The sequence below is a fragment of the Uloborus diversus genome, chromosome 4 (genome assembly GCF_026930045.1).
Source record: "Uloborus diversus isolate 005 chromosome 4, Udiv.v.3.1, whole genome shotgun sequence".
Lineage (NCBI taxonomy): Eukaryota > Metazoa > Arthropoda > Arachnida > Araneae > Uloboridae > Uloborus > Uloborus diversus.
The window spans coordinates 104,269,610-104,290,718 of record NC_072734.1 but is presented as its reverse complement, the minus strand read 5'-3'; the positions used below and the strand labels follow the sequence as shown (position 1 = coordinate 104,290,718).

Genomic DNA, 21,109 nt, shown 5'->3' with positions numbered 1-21,109 from the left:
AACGGTGTGTCCTAGAAAGTTGAAATTTGGTACGTAGACTCCTAGTGGGGTCTAGTTGTGCACCTTCCCTTTTGGTTGCATTCGGATATTTCTAAGGGGGTCTTTTGCCCCTTTTTGGGAGGAAATCACTGTTAATTTCGATGTAAATTCAAGTTCTGTTATAATTTGGCGGACGCTTGGCAATATATCGCCAGACTTTTGGTCGCAAGTTTTGTCGTCAACTTGGCGACAAATTTGGCGATTTTTTTAAAAAATCTGTTTTAATTTGGCCACTGTTGGTGATATTTAGAGAGTAAACTATTGAATCACATTAAAATTGCCAGTAATGGGAAAATGACATTACATCGGAGTAAAAGGAAGTCATGTGATGCACACATCAGCTCGTTTCATTAAGGCCCCTATATATACGAGCCGATGCATCAGCTTAACATCAGCCATTTTGGATCGGAGCGCTTGTTTGAGTGGTTGTTTTTCCTGGCGAGTTATCGCTTTTGGTGATTGCTCATTGCGAGCGATTATTAGCTGCACGTGAATTATTCATTAAATAAAATACTATTTACGGCAAATTTGGGGAAACGCAAAAATTTGCTGTGGTAACCCTAGCTCCGCAACAATGAAAAATCTGATTCAAAATAGCTAAACTTAAGCTGATGCCTCGGTTCATCTATATAGCGGCTCTAGTTTTCATTAGAGCCGATATATATAGGGACCTTAGTTTTCATTAACCGGTAGCTCTATCAGAACGCTCCTGGTTAATAACTGGTTAACCGCAGTTAGGCAGTTACCCAATGTGAACATACCCTCTAAAAATTATTGATGAGCTCAACCGGTAGCGACCGATTAATCGATCATGTGACAGCTAGTGACTTCAGCTAATGCTAAAGCATTGGAGGTGACGTCAATTTTTTAACCGATGAACTACCGGCGCTCATCAAACACAACCCGAGATGATATTTAAGATAATTAGAGATATTTAAGGAATACAAATACAAATGTGATGACCAGCAACAGGCTCTGGGTCTAGCTAGGCTGGTAATAGTCAATTAATTAGTCCCCAATGAAGATCATAGCCCTCTTAAAACTATCCACCCTCTTGCTCATTACCGCCTCTTCTGGTAAGCTATTCCAAGTGCCCACGACCCTACTAAAGTAGTAGTTTTTCCTAATTTCCAAGTTAGCCTGAGATTTAAATAGCTTAAAACAATGACCCCTCGTCCTGCTTTCCCCGCAAAAATTTAACCCATTTACATCTTTCGATAAATTTAAATAACTGAATCATGTTCCCTCTGACTTTCCTTTGCTCCAGGCTATACATGTTGAGCCTATTAAGTTTGGTATCATAATCTAAATATGTCCCCTTACTAATCTAGTTACCCTACTTTGAATCCTTTCCAATACAAAAGAACTTTCCAATACAAAGAACCCTTTCCAATACAAAATTCGTTCATTTAGTTAACAAAGAATGTTAACTAAATGATTGAAACTTTATCTTTTAAATAGATATTTTTAGAGACTAATGTATAAATTTAAATTGAGATTTTTAGAGAATGTTATCATTACTCTGACGGGAAATATTATTTTATTTTTTTCTTTTATTTAAGTGGATATTTGAACATGCTCATTTGTTGGGACAACGTTTCTTTTCGAAGTAATCAAGCAAAGCCGGGAGATGCAGGGTAATGAATAGAAAAAATAATTTATTTACTAGCGTGATCATTATTCAAGCACAATAATACTTGTTTTGCTACACAAAAAAAAAAAAAAAAAAAAAAAAAAAAAAAAAAAAAAAACAGAATTTACTTGAATTTAAAATGAAAATCATAATTTGGCGCAGAATTTAAAAAAGTTTTTTTTTAGCAGTAGCATGTGGTAGAAGAATCATTTTCCCCTACTGTGAAAGCATTGGATAGAAAAAGTTGCATTTTTAAAGACATTTTTAAAAGTTTCTGAAAGAAAGAATAAAATACCAGAATAAATTCATTTTAAAATACTTTATATCTGTCATCAAACATAGAACTACAACAAATTTTTTCTTATAAATAACATCAAGAAAAATGCGTAACAAAACGTTACATTGCTAAAATATTTACATAATAAATGGAACAACAAAAAGATTTATAACAAAAATATCTTTTAACAAGTATAATATAAACAGGAAATAAACATTAAAATTGCATTAAAATTATTTGCAATTGTAATATATAAAAATTTGACTTACAAATACAAAAAATGGTGTCCCACCCATTTCTACGACAAATTCTTTTCCCCGTTTTTTCAGTTTTAATTGTACTTTTTGATATATTTAAGGGGGATAGGAAATTTTAAATATCAGCAAAACTAGAGGTAAAGAACAACCATGTGAATAATTGCCATTCACATTCGTTCACTACAGTAAACTCCTGATTATCCATGGAATAGAGTTCAGCTGTATCTGCAGATAATCTGAATAGTAGGTAAAAAATGATACTTAGTGTATACAATAGCTAAAATATATAAATTGCTCTCACACATACATTTAAATTATAACTAAAAACATTGCATCTACTAACATTGAAATACAGTGAAACCTGTGTATAACGGTACTGTCTATAACAATAACCTGTCTATAGCATTTTTTTTTTTTTTTTGGGCCCAGCAAACTGTCAGCATGAATAATCAAACTGTCTATAACGATAACCTGTCTATTACGATATTTATTTTAGGTCCCAACAGTATCGTTGTAGACAGGTTTTACTGTATATGCAAAATCTGAAAGGGAACAATAAACACAATCATACGTTTTTTTAAAAAAAGGGAAAAAAACGAAGATAATCCGACCGCCGATATTCAGGAGTTTACTGTACTTCAAAATGAAATTCCACTTTGAAAGTTAGTTTCAAACACAAGCAAGCTAAAGTGTTCAATGAACCTCCTTTGAGTCACTACTATTATCGGTCAAGGGCTCATGCCCAAAATACAAGGAACAAAAAATTGCTCTCTATAAATTTATGGGTTTATGTGCACAAAATGTTAACAGTCTAGGGAAGGGGGCTCTTGTCAGGGCAGTAACTATTGGAGACGGCCAATTTCTCCATTTCTTTTTTTATTTATTTATTTTTTTTTTTTTTGAAACTCAACGCAAAAACTTGAATAAACTTTCAAGACTTGCCCTGGCTTGGAAAAATTCAATAATTCGGCTTTGAAAGTTAAGTAACAGTTCTAAAGGAATAGAGCTCTTGATAATATGACATTACATTTTTTAAACACTCTTTCCATTTTCTCTAGTCTTCCAAGTATTCATTAGTGCTAAGCTATCTTTATAAGCAGGGCTGACGGGAGGCCATGTCAGATTAATCGGAAGGTAGGGGCCCGGTTCCGAATCAAAATAGTGTAGTTTTCATAACTTCTATGGGGGTGGAAGGATCCGACAATTGACAAGGGGACTGCTTTGCCCCTCCGCGGCTCTGTTCATAAGTGCAATATATCCCATCCAACAAAAGAATTTGAATTTTCTTATTCCACAGATATCAGAGTAGAGTTAAAGCAGAAAAACCTGAAACTTACAACAACAACTTTTTTTAATCAATGAATTATACAATTGTGTAGAGAAAATACTGTCCATGTACGAGCTAAAACTTTACAATACATTTTTTGATATTCCCATACATTTGCTACTTCATTCACTAAGCTCTTTAATAAGTTAAAAAAAGAAAAAAGCTAAATGCAGTTGAAAAAAAAAAACAATATAACCAATAAAAGAAAATAAGATAACCGAAAAACATACAGAAGGCAAATGCTTAAAATAGTATAACATTTAACTTTCAGTGTTGGGAGTTCTTTTACCGATATAAGTCCCTGAAATTAAAATTGTAACTTTGAAATATAAATTTATAAAGTTCTTCTCCATGAGTTGAATGAACATAAGTAATTTTCAATTCTCTTCAGCTTAGAAAAACAACTGCCACTTCAAAAACAAATTATGCAGTTCTATATATTATATGAAATAGATACACACCGAATATATTCCGTACACTGCCTATTTGGCAGATGCGCCAAATATTTGGTTTAGCCATATCCATTTCAAATGTAAAACACTATTTTAAAACAATGGAATTAAATTATCCTTCGGATCAAAGTATAATAATGGTAAATTATGGTGCAGGTACATGAGGTGTTCTACAAGAGTTTTTATTTTTAGCATGTTAAAATGATTATCAGTCATCAAATCATGCATCAATATCAGGAAAGATGGAGTGATAAAATATGAGCATGAACAAGCATCTAAACATAATGAGAGGGGACAATTAGGCATTTAAAAAAGGAATGTTGTCTTCAAAATTGACGAATCGTCAGACAAAATTTGCTGAATAAGGAAATTTTAGCTAAACCTAACTAGTCACTTACAATATTAATTTGCTTTTGGAATAATTTATTTCATTTTTTATTTATTTTAAATTAATAATTATATTTTTAATGTAGATAAATTCAATGTTTTAAATGGAAATGCATTTATTTTTTTTATAAAAGACACAAAGTAGATAAACATTTTATATTTGAAATTGGCAATACAAAATTTAATAAAATACAGTAGAAGACCTATATAACGCAATTCTCTATAAAACGCACAACTTTTCAAAAGTAAACAATATGTTTTGAAGTTAAAAAAAATTCCTCTGTTTTGCTTTGCAAGCATTAAAATTGTAAGGCAAATCAAGTTTTGAAATAGTTTCTCATCTTTCCATCTTAATTCAAAGCTTTTAAAGGAAAATCAGTACTTACAGTAAATAGAAAATACCAGATGGCTCTTGAAAATGCAGCTGTTATGCAAACCATGAAGCTAGCAGAAGTGCAGGATAATGCACTTTCTTTTGATTGTGAAACATATTTATTTGTGAACAACTAATTGTAATATTGGTGCTTTAATACTCACTGAGATAAAGCTCATTCTGAGGTGCTAATATATAGATATATTCTGAATATTAGTTTCAAAATTTAAGAAATTATCTCTATAACGCAAAAGCTCTGGTCCCAAGGTGCGTTATAACGGTCTTCTACTGTACAAGCATTAGTTACAGTCAACTCTCAATAATTCGAAGACCCAAGGGACTGGCTAAAACGTTTAAGTTATGGGCAGTTTCGACAAGTCTCAAGAGTTTGGGATCCAATGAAAGCTTCGAGAAAAAGGGATATTCGAGTTATAAGCTTTGAGTAAGTGAAATCCGACTGAAAAATATTTTATTCAGCTTTACTTGGTATTTGGTCAAGTATTTGGTTGGAATTTTAATAGAATATTCGATATTCGACATAATATGGTACTATTCATTGCATCTCTAATGGACTACAACATTTAATATCATTTTTAGTAGTATTACGTAGTAGTATTTAGTTAGTAGTACTTTAAATTAATGGGTATATCTGGTAGTGTTAAAGAAAAGCTTCAAAATTTATCAAATAATATTTTCAAAACCGTGACAAACATAAGTTGTTAAAACATAATAATTGGTAAAAATTTCAGAAATCATGTACCAAATTTGAGAATACCAAATTTGTTTCGTGAAATCAAAAAGTTATTAATATTGGTAGACGTTCTTGGTTTTCTGTGAGAAAAAGTGGAATACAGTAGACTCCCACTACAATGCAATTCGACTTACGCCAAATGGCCATAACAAGAATTTTTGACGAGTAACGAATTTATAGCTATCGCGAATTCCTAGTCAACAACACGAATTGTTTTTGAAGGAAATATGGCTTCATTATTGGCTACTAAATACTGATTTTGTACATATTATTACATCCGTTTAGCTTCACTGACAGCGGAAGTTCTCACACGAAACTAGTTTACACATCGCGCTAATATTGCATCAAATAACCCCTCAATATCTTTCACTCATCTTTATTTCATTATAAATATTAAAGTTGATAAAATATAATGGCATCTTAGGGTGCTGTTTCATCTAAAGTTTGAAGGTGGGAGAAAAAAGAAAGTTACTGACAAAAAAAAAGAAAAAAGGTTAAAATTCTCGATATGCTTGAACAGCTATAAAACGTCGACAGTAGCACGACAACAAGTATGAGTGAATCTACCATACATACAATTGAAAAGTAAAAACAAAAAGGTGCAAGTAAAAGTTCAGAACTTAGTTTCAATATTGAAGCTTGCAAAATAATGTCTAAGCAAACTACATATTACGAAAATGGAAGCTACTCTTGTATTGTGGATTAAAGAGATTAATAAGAGGATCTGTTGCCATAAATGGAAACGTTATTTATATAAAAAAAAGGCAAAAGCAACCATATAAATACCATATTTAAAAATGTATTAGATAACAATAAAATCATTGAGCATCATCATCTTCATTTTTAACTCATAAATATCATTGCTGTATCTACTGTATAGTACTGTTATAGTGCAGCATTTTATTATTACTGCATGCTGTGCATACCGTGTTTTATTTAAGTCTTTCCCTCCAATTGATCATTTGTTTTGCGCATCTTAAAGTAGTTCATGTTGAATAAAACAGCTTGTGTTATTTTTCAAATACAGTAAAAGTTCAGTTCTTTATGTAATAAACTGTGACATACATTTGAGGAATGCTTTAAAGCAATTTCAGGGGTGTTTATAAGTGTCTAAAAGAATTTCTTTTGTTTCTAAAAAATATGTATATGTACATTCTTCCACAAAGCGAAATTTTGACTTACGCGTGGAGTCTTGGAACGTATCCCTCGTGTAAGATAAGTGTACAAGTTAAATCTCATTTTGAGAAAATTTTTTGACAATTCAAACCACAGCTGCCAGATAACTTGCTAATAAATTAATTAAAAAATCTCAACAAATAGATAAAAGCCTAATCATATAAAATGAAATACTTCAAAAGTTAAAACATAGCTTTCAAATTTCATAGTTACGAAATTTTCGCAAGACTTCATTTTCAGAAGGATCTCTTTCCCAACTCGAGTTTAGAATGTGACATTTACCAGAACCTAAAATAAATAAATAAATAAACATAACAAAAATAAGTAAAGCGACAAAACAAAAGTATATTCCCAACAAATTTAAGCTAGAAAAATTGCTAATACATAAAACTAAAATATTTATGATTATTTCAAACTGCACTAAAAAACAGTAAACTATTAAAAGTGCTACAGTAATTTCCAGTAGAAATGCCACATTTTTTGCTTCCTTACAGTGCTTTCAAGAATTTACATTGCATTTTTGTTTAAAAAACAATTTCTATTCTACTTGTAATCAACTATATAAAAACTTTGCAAACAGGGAATTTGGCTTTTTCCCGCACTTTCAAACAGTTGGCTGCTTACTGTAATTTAATTCTTTTGATTAACGGGTACATAATATATAATTGTACCAGAATGTGTCAGTGTCTACAATGTGCAAGAAATTTTCAGATTTGGTCAATTATCTCCAAAACTATGGACCGATTTTAATGAAATTTGGTATGTACATACATTGAAACAATACAAAACAAATAACCATCCAAAATTTAAAATATACATGCATGATCATAAATAACACTTGTTAGAGTTAAAAGGTATTAAACATTGGTTGCAAAATTGAACAACAAAAATGGGTTAATATGGGTTTTGGTCTCCTCTAACAGACATATTGGCCTCGCAGCGTGACTCCATATTTGAAATGAAGCAGTTTATGCGATACTGGGGCAATTGTTTCCACTTGTTCAACAACACTGTACTCAGGCTATGGAGGGTCCCTGGAGGGGTGTTGCAAGTTGCTATTGCGCTCCCAAGAGAGTACCACACATGCTTTATAGGATTGGAGTCTAGAGATCTGCTTGACCAACCCATCCAGTGAACATCCTCCCCTTCAGGAAATTTGTCGACCAGAAGAGCTCTATGTGGCCTTGTGTTAACATCCATTAAAATTAATTCAGGGCTAACAGCGCCACGCAAGAGGTGAATATAGGGCTCTAAGACCACATGCCTATACCTCACAACTGTCACAGAGCCTCTCTTAAAGACATAGAGGGGTGTGCAGCCATCCAACGTGATGCCTGCCCAGACCGTCAAATCTCCTCCTCCATAATAGTCAATTTTGCGGATATTGGAGGGCAGGTAGTGGGTCCCGGTCATAGGCAGATTTAGGACTGAGTTCCTTTGAGGGGGGGGGCAGGTTTTTTTTTCTTTTTTTGACAATATTAGTTGTAATCAAAGCTGGTTTAATTTTCTTGGATCTAAGCTTTTTCAGGTTTTGGGTCTCTTTTGTAGCCCGCACAACTTTTACCTACCAACAACCTACCCAATTTTATGGGGTCCGGTGTATTTCTTGCCTGGAGGAATTTTTGTAAAATAGACATAAAATTCTGCATTTTGAAGCCTTATAAGGGGTAATAAGAACTACCAAAATCTCAGAAAAAATACCAAACTGCTGTTTGTGAATTACAATGATAAACAGCAAAAATTGTCTTCAGGTTGACAAATCAGTGACAGCAGTCCTCTGAGAGAAAAAGCAAGGGAGCTGCCCATTTGGACAATTCATAATTTACACTTGATAAGAAATAAAATTGAAGCACCTTTTGCTTAGGAATTTCAAAGACTCTTCTAATCCGTTTCAAGGACTCGAGAACAATTAAAATTATTTAAGGCACTTCATTTGCCCTTTCCAGTCTGTGAAATTTTGTACTAGATTGTACAGTTTTACAGTATTGTTCAAACTTTGTAAGAAACAACTTCTTTAAGTTTTAAAGACAAAAAATATATATATATATATAGATTTCTCATTGCAACAACTTTTCTTCAATTACAAGCAGTGCAGAAAATGAAAAGGAATAGATGTAGTGTTCCCCCCCCCCCCCCCCGGGCTGAGCAGATTGACAATATGCAGTAGAAGTAAGATAGAAGCAAGCAGTACCAAAGAATTTCCAAAATACTGCACTGTGTTTGGGATTAAATAAACAGCAAGATATGAAACATGTGAGTCATAAAAATTTATCTCAAGTTAATGTTACAAAAACATGAGAACCACGATTTTTACATTTTTGATGCAGGATGATGCAAGGAACTAAATTTAACATATTTCGACCATTTATCCCTCTATCCCCTTCTATTTGTTATAAATGCTTAAATTTATGGTTTGTATCCATACTTTTCCAAATTTTTAAAGATTTTCAAACACTTTAAAATGAAATTTTTTTTTCAAGTTCTTGCCTTTTTCTTTATTTTTGTTGAGGAACAAATCATGAAATTTTCAGGAGTTAAGGCCCTTCAACAAAGCGGGTGCCTAAGCTATAGTTTTAGTTTATAGGTAAATCAATTTTTTTTTTAAATCTTTGTTTCAGTTTCTAATTTGTTGAAATAATTGTTGATTATTTTAAGTATTGCAGCTGAATACATAGCTCATTCAGTGGATATTTTCATTTATATACTTTCTCTAATAGCTTTCAGTTCAAAGTAGTCATTTTAACACATTTTTGCATCCCAGTTACTACTTGTAATACAATGTGCAGTGCCCCATACCCCCCAGAACAGGACAGTCGCTATTTTCTTCATTTTCTCTTCTGAACTATTCAAAAAAGAAAAAAAATTATGATTTTTTCTTTTAAGGTTTTGTTACTATAAGGTTTTGTGTTTGTTACTATGTATAAAGTTCTCTCAAGACTGGGAGGGGGGGCATTGCCCCATCGCCCCCTATAAATCCGCCCATGCTAACAAGTGTTATTTATGATCATGCACGTGTCTTTAAAATTTTGGATGGTTATTTGTTTTGTATTGTTTCAATGTATGTACATACCAAATTTCATTAAAATCAGTCCAGTAGTTCTGGAGATAATTGACCAAATCTGAAAATTCTCTTAATTTCTTGCACCAGTGTATTTCTTTAATCATTCTTAAAACATCTGGACATAAAATCTGGGAGACAAAAGGAAAAGTGGATCGTAAATGCAGCACCGTCAGAAAGGTCACACATACAAAAATTTAATTTTTAAACTCGTAAACGCTGCGGCAGTTCTTCTGGAAATTAATGTAGTTTAAAATTAATTTTCTCATCTAATAAACAAAACAAGGCTAAAAATTTCCTTTATCAATAAACGATCACTCTCAAAATAGGAGTAAAAAAAATTAAAAGTAATCAAAAAAGCATTTTACTTCTGAAAAATTTACCTTCACTGAGATTCCTATCACAAGTCAGAACACCTCCTTCTAACATCAAATCTTTCTTCTTCTTTGTAGCCCAGTGTATTGACTAAACGAATAGAACACAATGGTAAAATATGTAGCACAGTTTTACTTGTTCACTACAGTTATTATAGTTTCACAAGATTACAGATAGTTTTTAAAGACTTACTGTATATACTTGCATATAAGTTGAGAAATTTGGTACAAAAAGAAAAGTTAGAAGTTGGGGGATCAACTTCCCCGCAAGACAAAATTTTAAAAAAATTTCAAAGAACAGATTTTTGGAAAATTCATTTGAAAGAGGGAGCATTTTCCAATTTTGTATAACCCTTTTAAACAGATACTAAAGAACTAAATACTCACACATTCTGTTTTAATTTTACATGGCTTGACTGTAAAATAAAGATTAAAGATTCACAGTAAAGGACAAAAAAAGCACAGGAATTGCTGTGCTTGTGAATTTTCCCGTTACTTGGTCACTATCATATTATGTGGAAATTACCATTCAAGTTTAAAAGATAAATATAATATTGCTACAGTACAAAACTTTTTTGATATTAGTTCAAAATAAAAGCAAAAAGACAAAAATTTTAGCAGTGAAAAGAAAACCTTTTAAAAAATAGTGTTCGCAGAAATATATTCTTTTGTACAAAAGTTTAAAAAAAACAAATGTTTTGGATCATAAAAATGTTCATTACATTTCAGTTTCCTTTTTTTTTAAACATATATTTTCAAACATTGCAGTAAAGGGTTTCTAATGTTTTCAAATAGTAGGGGCATGATGTAAAGGGGCATGATGTAATCTCAGGTTTTCGATTTTTCTCTGATTTTTCCTCTTAGAAGGGGGGTTTACTTATACAGGAGATTAACATATGTGTGAGTATATACAGTATGCAGTCAAATCTCATTATTGCAACACACAGACACTCTGGATGTCAGAATAAATATAGATTAAAAACTACAAAATAAGTAAAACACATTTACAGACTGTTATTCTGCCATGAGCAGGTAAACGGCAGTATATGCAGAAATGAGTTTTTGAGATATTTGAAGAAATGTGTTGGATTCAACCAGTGCCGCACTCAGGACTTTTTTCTGGGAGGGTCTAGATTTTTTTTTAAAGAACTCCGATACGTAAATAGAGAGGCAAAGTTAGTGTTTTTTCAACCTTTCAGAGATGTATGTAGTTTTTTTTTTTTTAATTTCATATCAGTAAAGTTTTATTGCACCCTTTTTATTTTAATTATATAACAACTTTATAAAATTTCAGGGAAGAACAAATTGCGCTGTCCTGTTCTTAGTGCGTTCTCTCTCTATCTATCGAACCACTTCCCCAAAATACCTTTAAATTTGTAAATCATAAAAAACACACACCAACTTAATTATGCTCAAATTAGGAGAAAACATTGAATAAAGAAAGCTGCAACAAATACTTTCTTTTTAAAGAAAGAGGCTGACTTCTCTGTGGAGAGAAAAATCAACTGTTAGGAAACGAGTTTTACAGAGAGCAGCTGTATTTTAAGAAGAGTTATTTTCAAATATTTTGTTAAATTCCCAAAACTATAGGCCAAAAGACGCAATTTTAGACATTTTCTTAGATCTGGTCAAGGAGGTTATGACCATTTCTGAATTTCATCTCATCTCTGAAAGGGGCTTAAGCCCCTTAGCGGGGATGCGCCACTAGATTCAACACTAACAATAGGGAGATGTTGGAATTACACGTTTTTTGCAACGGAAGCTAAATACACAAGTTTGTACAATAAAGATAATGTACAATAGATAACAAAAATGAAAAATTTGCAATTACTGCCCTTTACCTGCCCATGGCAGTATTTAAGCTTGAAATTTAGTAGCAAAATTGCTTACTGTGTGCGAAGCTTTGTTCAAATTCAAGAATTTTTCATATGAAATGCAGAAACCACTGCAGCGCCATTTATCATATAAAGCTCGCTTTTCAGGATCAGTAAGAACATCCTTGGCTTTCTGCAGCTTTTGGAATTTTATTACTGAAAAAAAAGGAAGAATTATTTAGAAATAATTGAAGGAAATGAAACTTGTAATATTTTTTTTTCCTCCTAAAAGGGGGAAATTTTTGCAATAAATATTCTTTAAAAAATCCCTGAGATTTTTTATGCATCTTGTTCATTTTAAACAAGATGCCTGTATTTTTGATAAACATATTCCTAGATATCTACAGCGTTTTAGAATTAGGAATATCACTGCACGGGTGCAGAATATGTCCGATCGGGCGATCGAGGATCGGGGGAAATTTGAACCATCTGGGGAAATTTTGCAGATTCATTTTTTTTTTTAAATTTTTTGATCTTTTTTGCAGGTGTTTTTTGAATGCATTTTCTTTTGCATCACCACTTTTACTATTTTCATTTACTATTTGTTAAACAATAATTTACATTTTATAATAAATGTTAGGTAGGAGATTTTAATTAAAACTTGCATGTATTTACTTAATTTACTTTTTAGATACCTTGTTCTACAAATTATCAGTTCATTATATTAGTTTTAAAGATGCATTTTTTTTTTTTTTTTTCAAAATTATCTATACCTATAGTAATAGGAATGAATTTTTATCTGAAACATAAAACATATTGTACAATTTTGGGAAAATTTTCATAAGATTGGGGAAAATATTGGCAGTAAAAACATTTTCTGCACCTCTGTATCACTGTATTGGGAATTTAATCCTAATAGATTGCTTTCACAGCAGATGAAGGAGACAGGTCCTGACGGAAGAGTTTGAAGAATTGAACATTAATGAAGCATTTTTAACCATCCTGAAATATGTACATAAAAAACAAAGTTCTTCCTGTTTCAAAAAGGTCTAAGGAATTTTACTTTTGCTTGTTAAAACAGATAATGATACAATAGCTAGCTTTTAAGCTAAATGGCTAATGAGGACCCCAGGGTTTGATTGAAGCTGGTCTTTGGACCTGAGTATCAGTTTTAGAGCCAAATAGGAGTCTCCCCCCCCCCCCTTTCTTTTCAGTTTTTTCTACCTTCAATACATATTTAGGGGGAAGTTAGTAAAAAGGAGGTGGGCATTAGCTGTGTGTTAGATAGTGGGAATATTCCAGAGGTAAAGGGGAAAGTTATTGCTGAGGCAACAGACTGAGAAACAAAGGGTATAATTTTGGGAGATTCAATGGTGCGTGAGGTGGGAAACTCAATAGGCAGAGTTAGACGTAAAGTGGCTAGATGTTGTTTGTCAGGGGCTCGGGTGAGTGATATAAATAGGGTTGCTGAAAAAAAGGGGGTATTTAATAAAGAGAATGTAATTACTTTGTGGGTGGGAACTAAGGATTTAGGCCATAGTAACAACGATGAGTTTACAAAGGAATGGGATTCCCTGTTGGACAAAGCAACCAACTGTTCCGCAAATGTCCAAGTGGTTGGTTTGCTTCCCAGATATGGAGTGCATAGGAGTTGGTTAAACCAACGGGCTAGGTGTATGAACCTGGTACTCAAGGAAATTTGCGCAAAGCGTAGTATCAGATTTATTGATTTGTGGAGTAAATGTAAACGCGATTGAATTGCTAGGGATGGCCTGCATCTGAGCTCTACAGGGGTCAAAATGGTTAGTGGTTTGGTTTTAGAGGATTCAGAATCAAAAAACTAAGTTAGAATGGGGGGGCACGGTTTAAGGAGCAGAATTCGAAAGGGTACTAACTATTGGGAATTTAGTAGAAACGGAAATAGGGTGGCTAATAAGAGGAAAGATTTTAACAGTTGCGCAGCATTAAATGAAAGTAAGATGGGCTTTCTTAAGGTATTTCATACAAATGCTCGTAGTATTAGGAACAAGATGGAAGAATTGAAAAGCATAATAATGGATGAGAGGTTGGATATTATTGGAGTTACCGAGACATGGGCTACCGAAAATGATGATGATTTATTATCTATTGCTGGGTATAATTTGTTTAGGCAAAATAGAGCAGGTAAAAGAGGTGGTGAGGTTTTATTTTATGTCAGAGACACTTTAACTTGCAATGAATTTTAATTAATGATAAACCTAATGAGACTGATATGATTTGGCTGGAGTTGATGAGCAATAAGGGCAAAAAACTACATTTAGGGAACATTCATAGGCCACCCGACTTAAGCCAGGGTCAAGATGAAAAGATGTTTAGTATTATTAGTGACATTTCAAGCAAGGGGTCAGTCATCATAATGGGAGATTTTAATTTTCCAGGAATTGATGGGAATAATTTTTGCCATAGTAATAGCAGAGAAGAGTTATTTTTGAAAGTAATTGGTGATTACTTTTTAGATCAAATTGTGACTCAGGGTACTCGACAGGACGTGATTTTGGATCTAGTTTTCTGCGACATGGAAGGTTCTGTTCAGGGGTTATGTGTAGGGGAACACATTGGAGATAGTGACCACAACAGTATTAGGTTTGGGATTAAATTTGATATGCACATAGTAGAGAATTTCAGATTTGTGCCCAATTTCAGAAATACTGATTTTATGGCACTTAGGCAGAGTTTGAAAGCAATTTTTTCTTCCGGATTGGACAATAGCGATGTGAATCTTCAGTGGGCAGAGTTTAAGGAAAATCTAGCGAAAACAGTTGGGGACCATGTTCCCTCTAGGAGAAAAAGTGTCCACACTAAAATTTGGCCGATGTGGTTCTCCAGGGAAACTAAAGATACTCTAAATTACAAGCAAGCCGCTTTTCATAGGTTTAAAGAAACTGGTCACAGTGCATATAGGGTCCAATATTGTAAGGCAAGGCGTAAATTTAAGTATTTGGTACGGATTCAGAAAAGAGAGTTGGAGCAAAGACTGGCAGATAACATAAACAGGAATCCCAAGAGGTGTTTTGCATACGCTAATTCGGGGAAAGTTCGAAATAGTCATATTGGACGACTGCTTTATAAGCACGGAATTTTAATTCAGGACGATAGTGATATTGCTAATGTTCTTAATAACTTTTTTTCGAGTGTTTTTCACGGTAACTGTATCTCAACAGTTGACATCAACAAGACACAAGCTATAGTACAGCTTGAGGACTTTATCTTCCAGGGATGACATTTTACTTCATTTGAAAAAAATTAAAGAGACTAAGGCTCCGGGACCAGATATTTATCCAAAAATTTTAGTTGAATGTGCAGATAACAATAGTAGATGTAATTGTAAATATTTTCAATGTGTCTTATAACTCGGGGACAGTGCCAGAGGACTGGAAGTTGGCTAACATTACACCGCTCTTCAAGAAAGGGTCTAAAAGGAGGGTGGGAAATTAGAGACCTGTGAGTCTAACTTCGGTGGTTTGCAAAATTTTTGAAACATTGATAAAAATTAAGATAGTAAATTTTTTAGAGACTAATAATCTATTGACTAGTTTTCAGTACAGTTTCAGGAAAGGTAAATCTTGTGCAACTAATTTATTACATTTCTATGACAAAGTTACCATGGCTTTGGACAATAAGAAGCCTGTAGATGTTGTTTACATTGAATTTCAAAAAGCTTTCTATAAGGTACCGCATGTTGCTCTACTTAGCAAATTAGCTGATATAGGAATAGGAGGGAAAACTGTCATTTGAGTAAAAAACTGGCTGACCGGAAGGAAACAAAGGGTAGTTGTAAGGGGAAATTATTCTAATTGGAGTGAGGTTTTAAGCGGGGATCAGTGTTAGGGCCTGTTTTATTCGTTGTTTTTATGAACGATATTCATAAAAATATTTCTGGGAACATGAATTGTTTTGCTGATGGTATCAAAGTTATGGGGAGTGTAGAAAATGAAGAACAAGCAAATCAGCTGCAAGAGGATCTAGATCATATTACGGAGTGGGCTGATAAATGGGGTATGGCTGTTAATGTTGGGAAATGTCAAGTGCTACATTTAGGGCATGGAAATAAGTGTACAAGTTATTATTTGCAAGGTTCAGTCATTAGTCAGGCAGAAAAAGTTACTGATGTGGGCGTCTTAATAAGTCAGGATTTAAAGTTCAGCCAAGGGTTGAGCATAGCTAGTAACAAAGCCAATAAGATGCTTGGGTTTATCAATAGATCTATTTCAAACGAATCTAAAGAAGTTATTCTGTCCTTATATAGAAGTTTGGTAAGACCTCATTTGGAGTATGCTGTTCAGTTTTGGTCTCCTTATCTTAAGAAAGATATTAATGCATTGGAAAAAGTTCAAAGGTGGGCTACAAGGCTAATAAATGGACTTTCTCATTTAGACTACGATTCCAGGCTTAGAAGGCTAAAAATGTACAGTCTTGAGCAAAGAAGAAACCGAGGGGACATGATTCAGTTGTTTAAATTTATTAAAATGAAAGATTTTAGGGGGCTGAAGTTTAGCACTGAAAACAGGACAAGGGGTCATTGTTTTAAGCTATTTAAATCTCAGACTAACATGGATATTAGGAAAAATTATTATTATAGCAGGGTAGTGGAACCTTGGAACAGCTTACCGAAAGAGGTGGTAATGAGCATGGGAATAGATAGTTTTAAGAGGGCCATTGATCTTCACTGGGGATTGTAAATTGACTAGGACCAGTCTAGCTGGGCCCAGAGCTTGTTTCTGGTTGTCACTTTTGTATTTGTGTATCACATCATAACAATTTTTACATACATTTTAATAGGGTTTATTTACAATACATAGTTTGATTGCTTTATAACTATTTTTTATTGTATAGTGTTTGATTGGTTTTTCAGTTCATATCAACTGAAAATGTACAAATTTTCTTGTTTGGGACGCCAACTTTTATCAGGACAGGGGCTTGGTTCGGCCCTGCACATGCCTATGCATGAAATTAGTTTTTTTTTTTTTTTCATATTTTATCAAGTACTGTTAATATATTTATCAGAGAAGCTATAAGAATTCAAAGCTGCTACTTAAGATGCTTGGTAAATTAATGTGCTGAACAGAAAAGATCTCTTTAAAGGAGTTTAACAAGAGACAGTTAAGGGTTTTAAAAAATAAAGATTGTTCACCCAGGCTTCATATAATTAAAATGTTACATGGGACTCTCCCTAGGTGGATGTCCCTGTTTTACACAACACAACATCAATGATCAATGAATAGCACACACAGTTAATACTTTTACTTAAAAGTACCAGTAACAAAGATGTTTCAGCTTACCTGAATCTTTGTCATCAGGATTTTTATCGGGGTGATGCAAAAGAGAAAGAGTTTTGTATTCAGTCAATATTTGCTCAGTCTAAAAAGTATCACAAGTTATTAAAATATGGAAAGTGAAATGAATTTACATAAATGAAAATAAATTAATATATGTACAGTTGAACTTGGTTAATACGAAATGCCAAAAATCCACGAGTTTGTTTTTATTAGTCTTTATTTGTAACAGCCATTCCATTCAGCCGTTATTGTATGCACTGAAGCAGGAGTCAGTGCAACTTAAATCAGCATAACTCAACAACTTACAGTAGAAATTGAAAAAAAAAAAAACACTTATCCATGAATCAGTAAACTATGCGCTTGCGGGTGAGAAAAAAAATTGTGCCAAAAAATTTCAGGCAGAAGGTAAAAAATTAAAATCGACAACTATTCAAATTTCTACGAGATTTAGTGCAGCTCTGGCGAAACAGTCACATGGTCTCCCCTCACTTTCCCTTGAAGATTCCTTCCTCAACTACCACACCCACTTGCCTTATCTTTGTGTTAATGATCTAAGTTTGTTACACAACTGCGACATATTTCAGGATTTCTCTCCGTGCCTCATCAAGGCCAATCACTCTTCTGAATGGCTTATCTCCAAGTTGACATGGTTCCTGGTATCCTGAATTGGTCTTTCAAGGTGGCATTTTAACAGTAATATTATCACACTGAGTATGCAGTTTGTCAAAAATCAGTGGTGATTGGCAAACAACAGGGTGCCAGTTTGAGGGAATTTTTATTGCATTCTTATACGGAGGGTTCTTTTCAATCTTTCTTGGCGAACAAAAAGGATGGTGGTTGAAAAAGGTTCGACTGTACTACAACTTTCATTCATCATTGAATTAAAAAATACATACCCCCTCCCATTGTTTACAAATTGTCAAGTATTCGTTTGTTTTCTTTTCGGTTGCCAAAAATAAAAATATTTGGCTGAACGGTCTTTTTGGTTTTTCTGCCAAATACGCAGTACATACCAAATGTTCAGTGCATCCCTACTAGTGATGTTCTGGATAGCCATATCTGTGGATATCCGAGGGAAAATAAGGATCTGTATGCGTATCCGTTACTTTTTTGGCGGATTTTAGCTATTCTAAGACTTTCTAAATATTTGAATAAAAGACTCTTAAATTCTGTTTAAGTTAGGTTTCATTCTCTATCTAAATAAGAAGTTATCATTTTCAAAGTCAATTTGTACCCCCCGTCACAAAAAGGAAGGGGAAATAAGTTTCAAAAGGTCGCATCTGTGTGTCTATTTGCGGCATTGTAGCACCTAAACAGATGAACCGATTTTAATAGGTTTTTTTTTTTTGTTCAAAAGGGGATTTGATCATAAGTTCTTAGCTTGGACTCATTTTTATAGAACTTTAACTACCAGAGATTTTAATTACTAACCGATTAAAAGTTTTTCACAATTATGGTAGTAAAAACTTACTCCCTGTATGTTAAAAATACTGGCCCTAACTGAACGAAAAAAGTTTTCTGCATTCACTATTTATTTGGAACTTCCAAGTTATATACAAAGTAGGAGCTAATCTTGTTAAGTAAATTTTAAATGCAATTCTAAGTCTTTATACGCATGATTGGTAGCAATTTCATAGTCAGAAAATTTCTGTCCGAGTTGGTTCATATTTGTTAACCAGAGTCAGATAAAAGTATAAATTATCTGCGCACGAAGCTCAAAAGTATCTGCATGCTAATCATTGTCTATCACATACAAAAAAAAAAAAAAAAAAACAGGGGGGGGGAGTGTCCGGATTCCAAAAAAAAAATTAATCATAAGAAATAAATATTTGCTGCTTTGAGGTTACAAGGAACTAATTTTCATGCCAATTATGTGAGCCTATGGATGCAAAAACCTAAGCTAAATTTCAAAATTTTAAAACTAAGCTTCTTTTAGCAGTCTATATTATCTAGCTATGAATACTACGTTTTACATTAGCAATGTTAATTTTAAACAAATTAGAAGTAAAGAAGGAGAACCTGAATGATTGTCCCGAGATGCGCGTGCTCGCAATGAATGTATCCGCACAGCAGCGAATATATTCGCCTTACACGCTTGCGTACATACTATCTATTAGTATTTTTTACAAATTAATTAAATAATATCAGTTTAAAACAAAAGTGAAAAGTAAGAACTTGAACGATTATCGCGAGATGCACGTGCCCACAGCGAATGTATCCTCCTTATGCGCTTGCGTATATACTATCTATTTATGACTTTTACAAATTAATTAAAAATATCAGTTTAAAACAAATTAGAAAGAAGCAGTAAGAATTAAAACGATTATCGCGAGGTGCGCGAGCACACAGCGAATGTATCCGCACAGCAGCGAATACATCCACCGAACTCGCGGGTGTACTTTATACATCTTGTAATAATTTTTACAATCTAAATAAATAATATCAATATTAATTTAAAACAAATTAGAATTAAAGATATTGTCTTTACTTCTTTTCGTTTCAAATTGATCTAATTTTTATCTTTTATTTAAGAACTTTTACGATTATTGGCCGACGTGCAACTCCGCGGCGAATGTATCCGCACGTCAGCAGATGTATCCGCCCACGGCGTGCGTCTACATTATCTAGCTCTGTTGTTAACAATGTGTGTTCTAACCCGCGAAATTCATCTTAATATGAGGTCGATCGTCTGAGATTTTTTTTTTAAATTTAATATTGGTTTTTTTATTGATTTGGCGTTTGTGTTATTTTTCCTTTTGGTTTTTCTCGGAATCCTTCAAAAAAAGTGAGACTAAATTCTCTATTTACTGTTTGTAAAGATGTTCCTGTCTGGGCTCTGTTATTTCCTTGGTCATTCCGTTGGTTGGGGTAAGTAAGGTGGAATGGGCCAGCACTGTTTTTATGCTGAAATAAAATGCGAAAAATTATTTCCAATCTGTGCAGAAGCAGCTTTACACTCTTGTTTCACAGTGTCTTGCTCCCTGTATCCTACATCTACCAATCTAGAAATAATTTTTCACATTCTATCGAAGCATTAATGCAGCGCTGACCCATTCCTTCCAACTACCCCTCAATTTTAACGGAGATTTCTCTAAAGAGTAAATCATAGTCTTGATTATATTTTCGCCCCTAGATGACATTTTTTGATGAAATAGTGCCATTACCCAAACGGGAATTCTTTCAGTAGCAAATTTTACACTTGGGTAGTTAATTTGGGTTTTAAAAAAAATTGAGATTCGTGTCCGTATCCGCGGATCTTGAAGCTAATGATCCCATATCCGTGGATCTACTTTTTTAACAAAGCGGCACATCACTAATCCCTACGCTCATGGACTAGTTTATGTTCCAGATATATTCGTTGGCAAAAGGCAACAGCGAAACTTTCAGTGTGAATAAATCTGTAACAAAATTGTAAAGCGCGAAGCTGTCACATTTTTATCGACTTCTAAATTAATCTAATGATTTGAGACAGAGAAAAATAAGTATGATGCGCTGTCAAAAATATAATTTCGGCCATGCAAAGCATTCCTATTTTGAAACATACCGTAGAAGTTTCATCGCAACTCAAAATTTTATAATAATCTTCATTTTCTTCTTTGTTGTGACATAATATTTCATCCATGATTTAATTAGAAATTCTCTTGTTTTTAAGTGCGCATATGGCCCATTACTAACAAACGCTAAAGAAAAATAGCAGAATAGTGGATGCGAAAAACAACTTCAACTACTTCCTTTTCATTATCATTTATTTCAAGACTTATTCGCAACTCCAACGAACTATAGGGGGCACTGCAGTCACTGTCTAATGGCCGACTTAAAAACTAAAACAAACGCATGTGGTAACGAAGAAAATGCTAAAAGTGTTGTGATTTTTGT

General features: G+C 33.4%; 1 protein-coding gene across 1 annotated transcript; it reads right to left on the bottom strand.

Annotated features, from left to right (window-relative positions):
* Positions 1 to 6,431: 6,431 nt before the first annotated feature.
* Positions 6,432 to 20,897, bottom strand: LOC129219762 (J domain-containing protein-like). The gene is made up of 5 exons (XM_054854060.1): positions 20,778 to 20,897; positions 17,237 to 17,315; positions 11,995 to 12,134; positions 10,114 to 10,195; positions 6,432 to 6,960 (listed from the first exon to the last, which is right to left on the bottom strand). Exons 1-5 carry the CDS (start codon positions 20,853 to 20,855, stop codon positions 6,869 to 6,871), a joined length of 471 nt encoding a protein of 156 aa, XP_054710035.1. The 5' UTR covers positions 20,856 to 20,897; the 3' UTR covers positions 6,432 to 6,868.
* Positions 20,898 to 21,109: the final 212 nt, after the last annotated feature.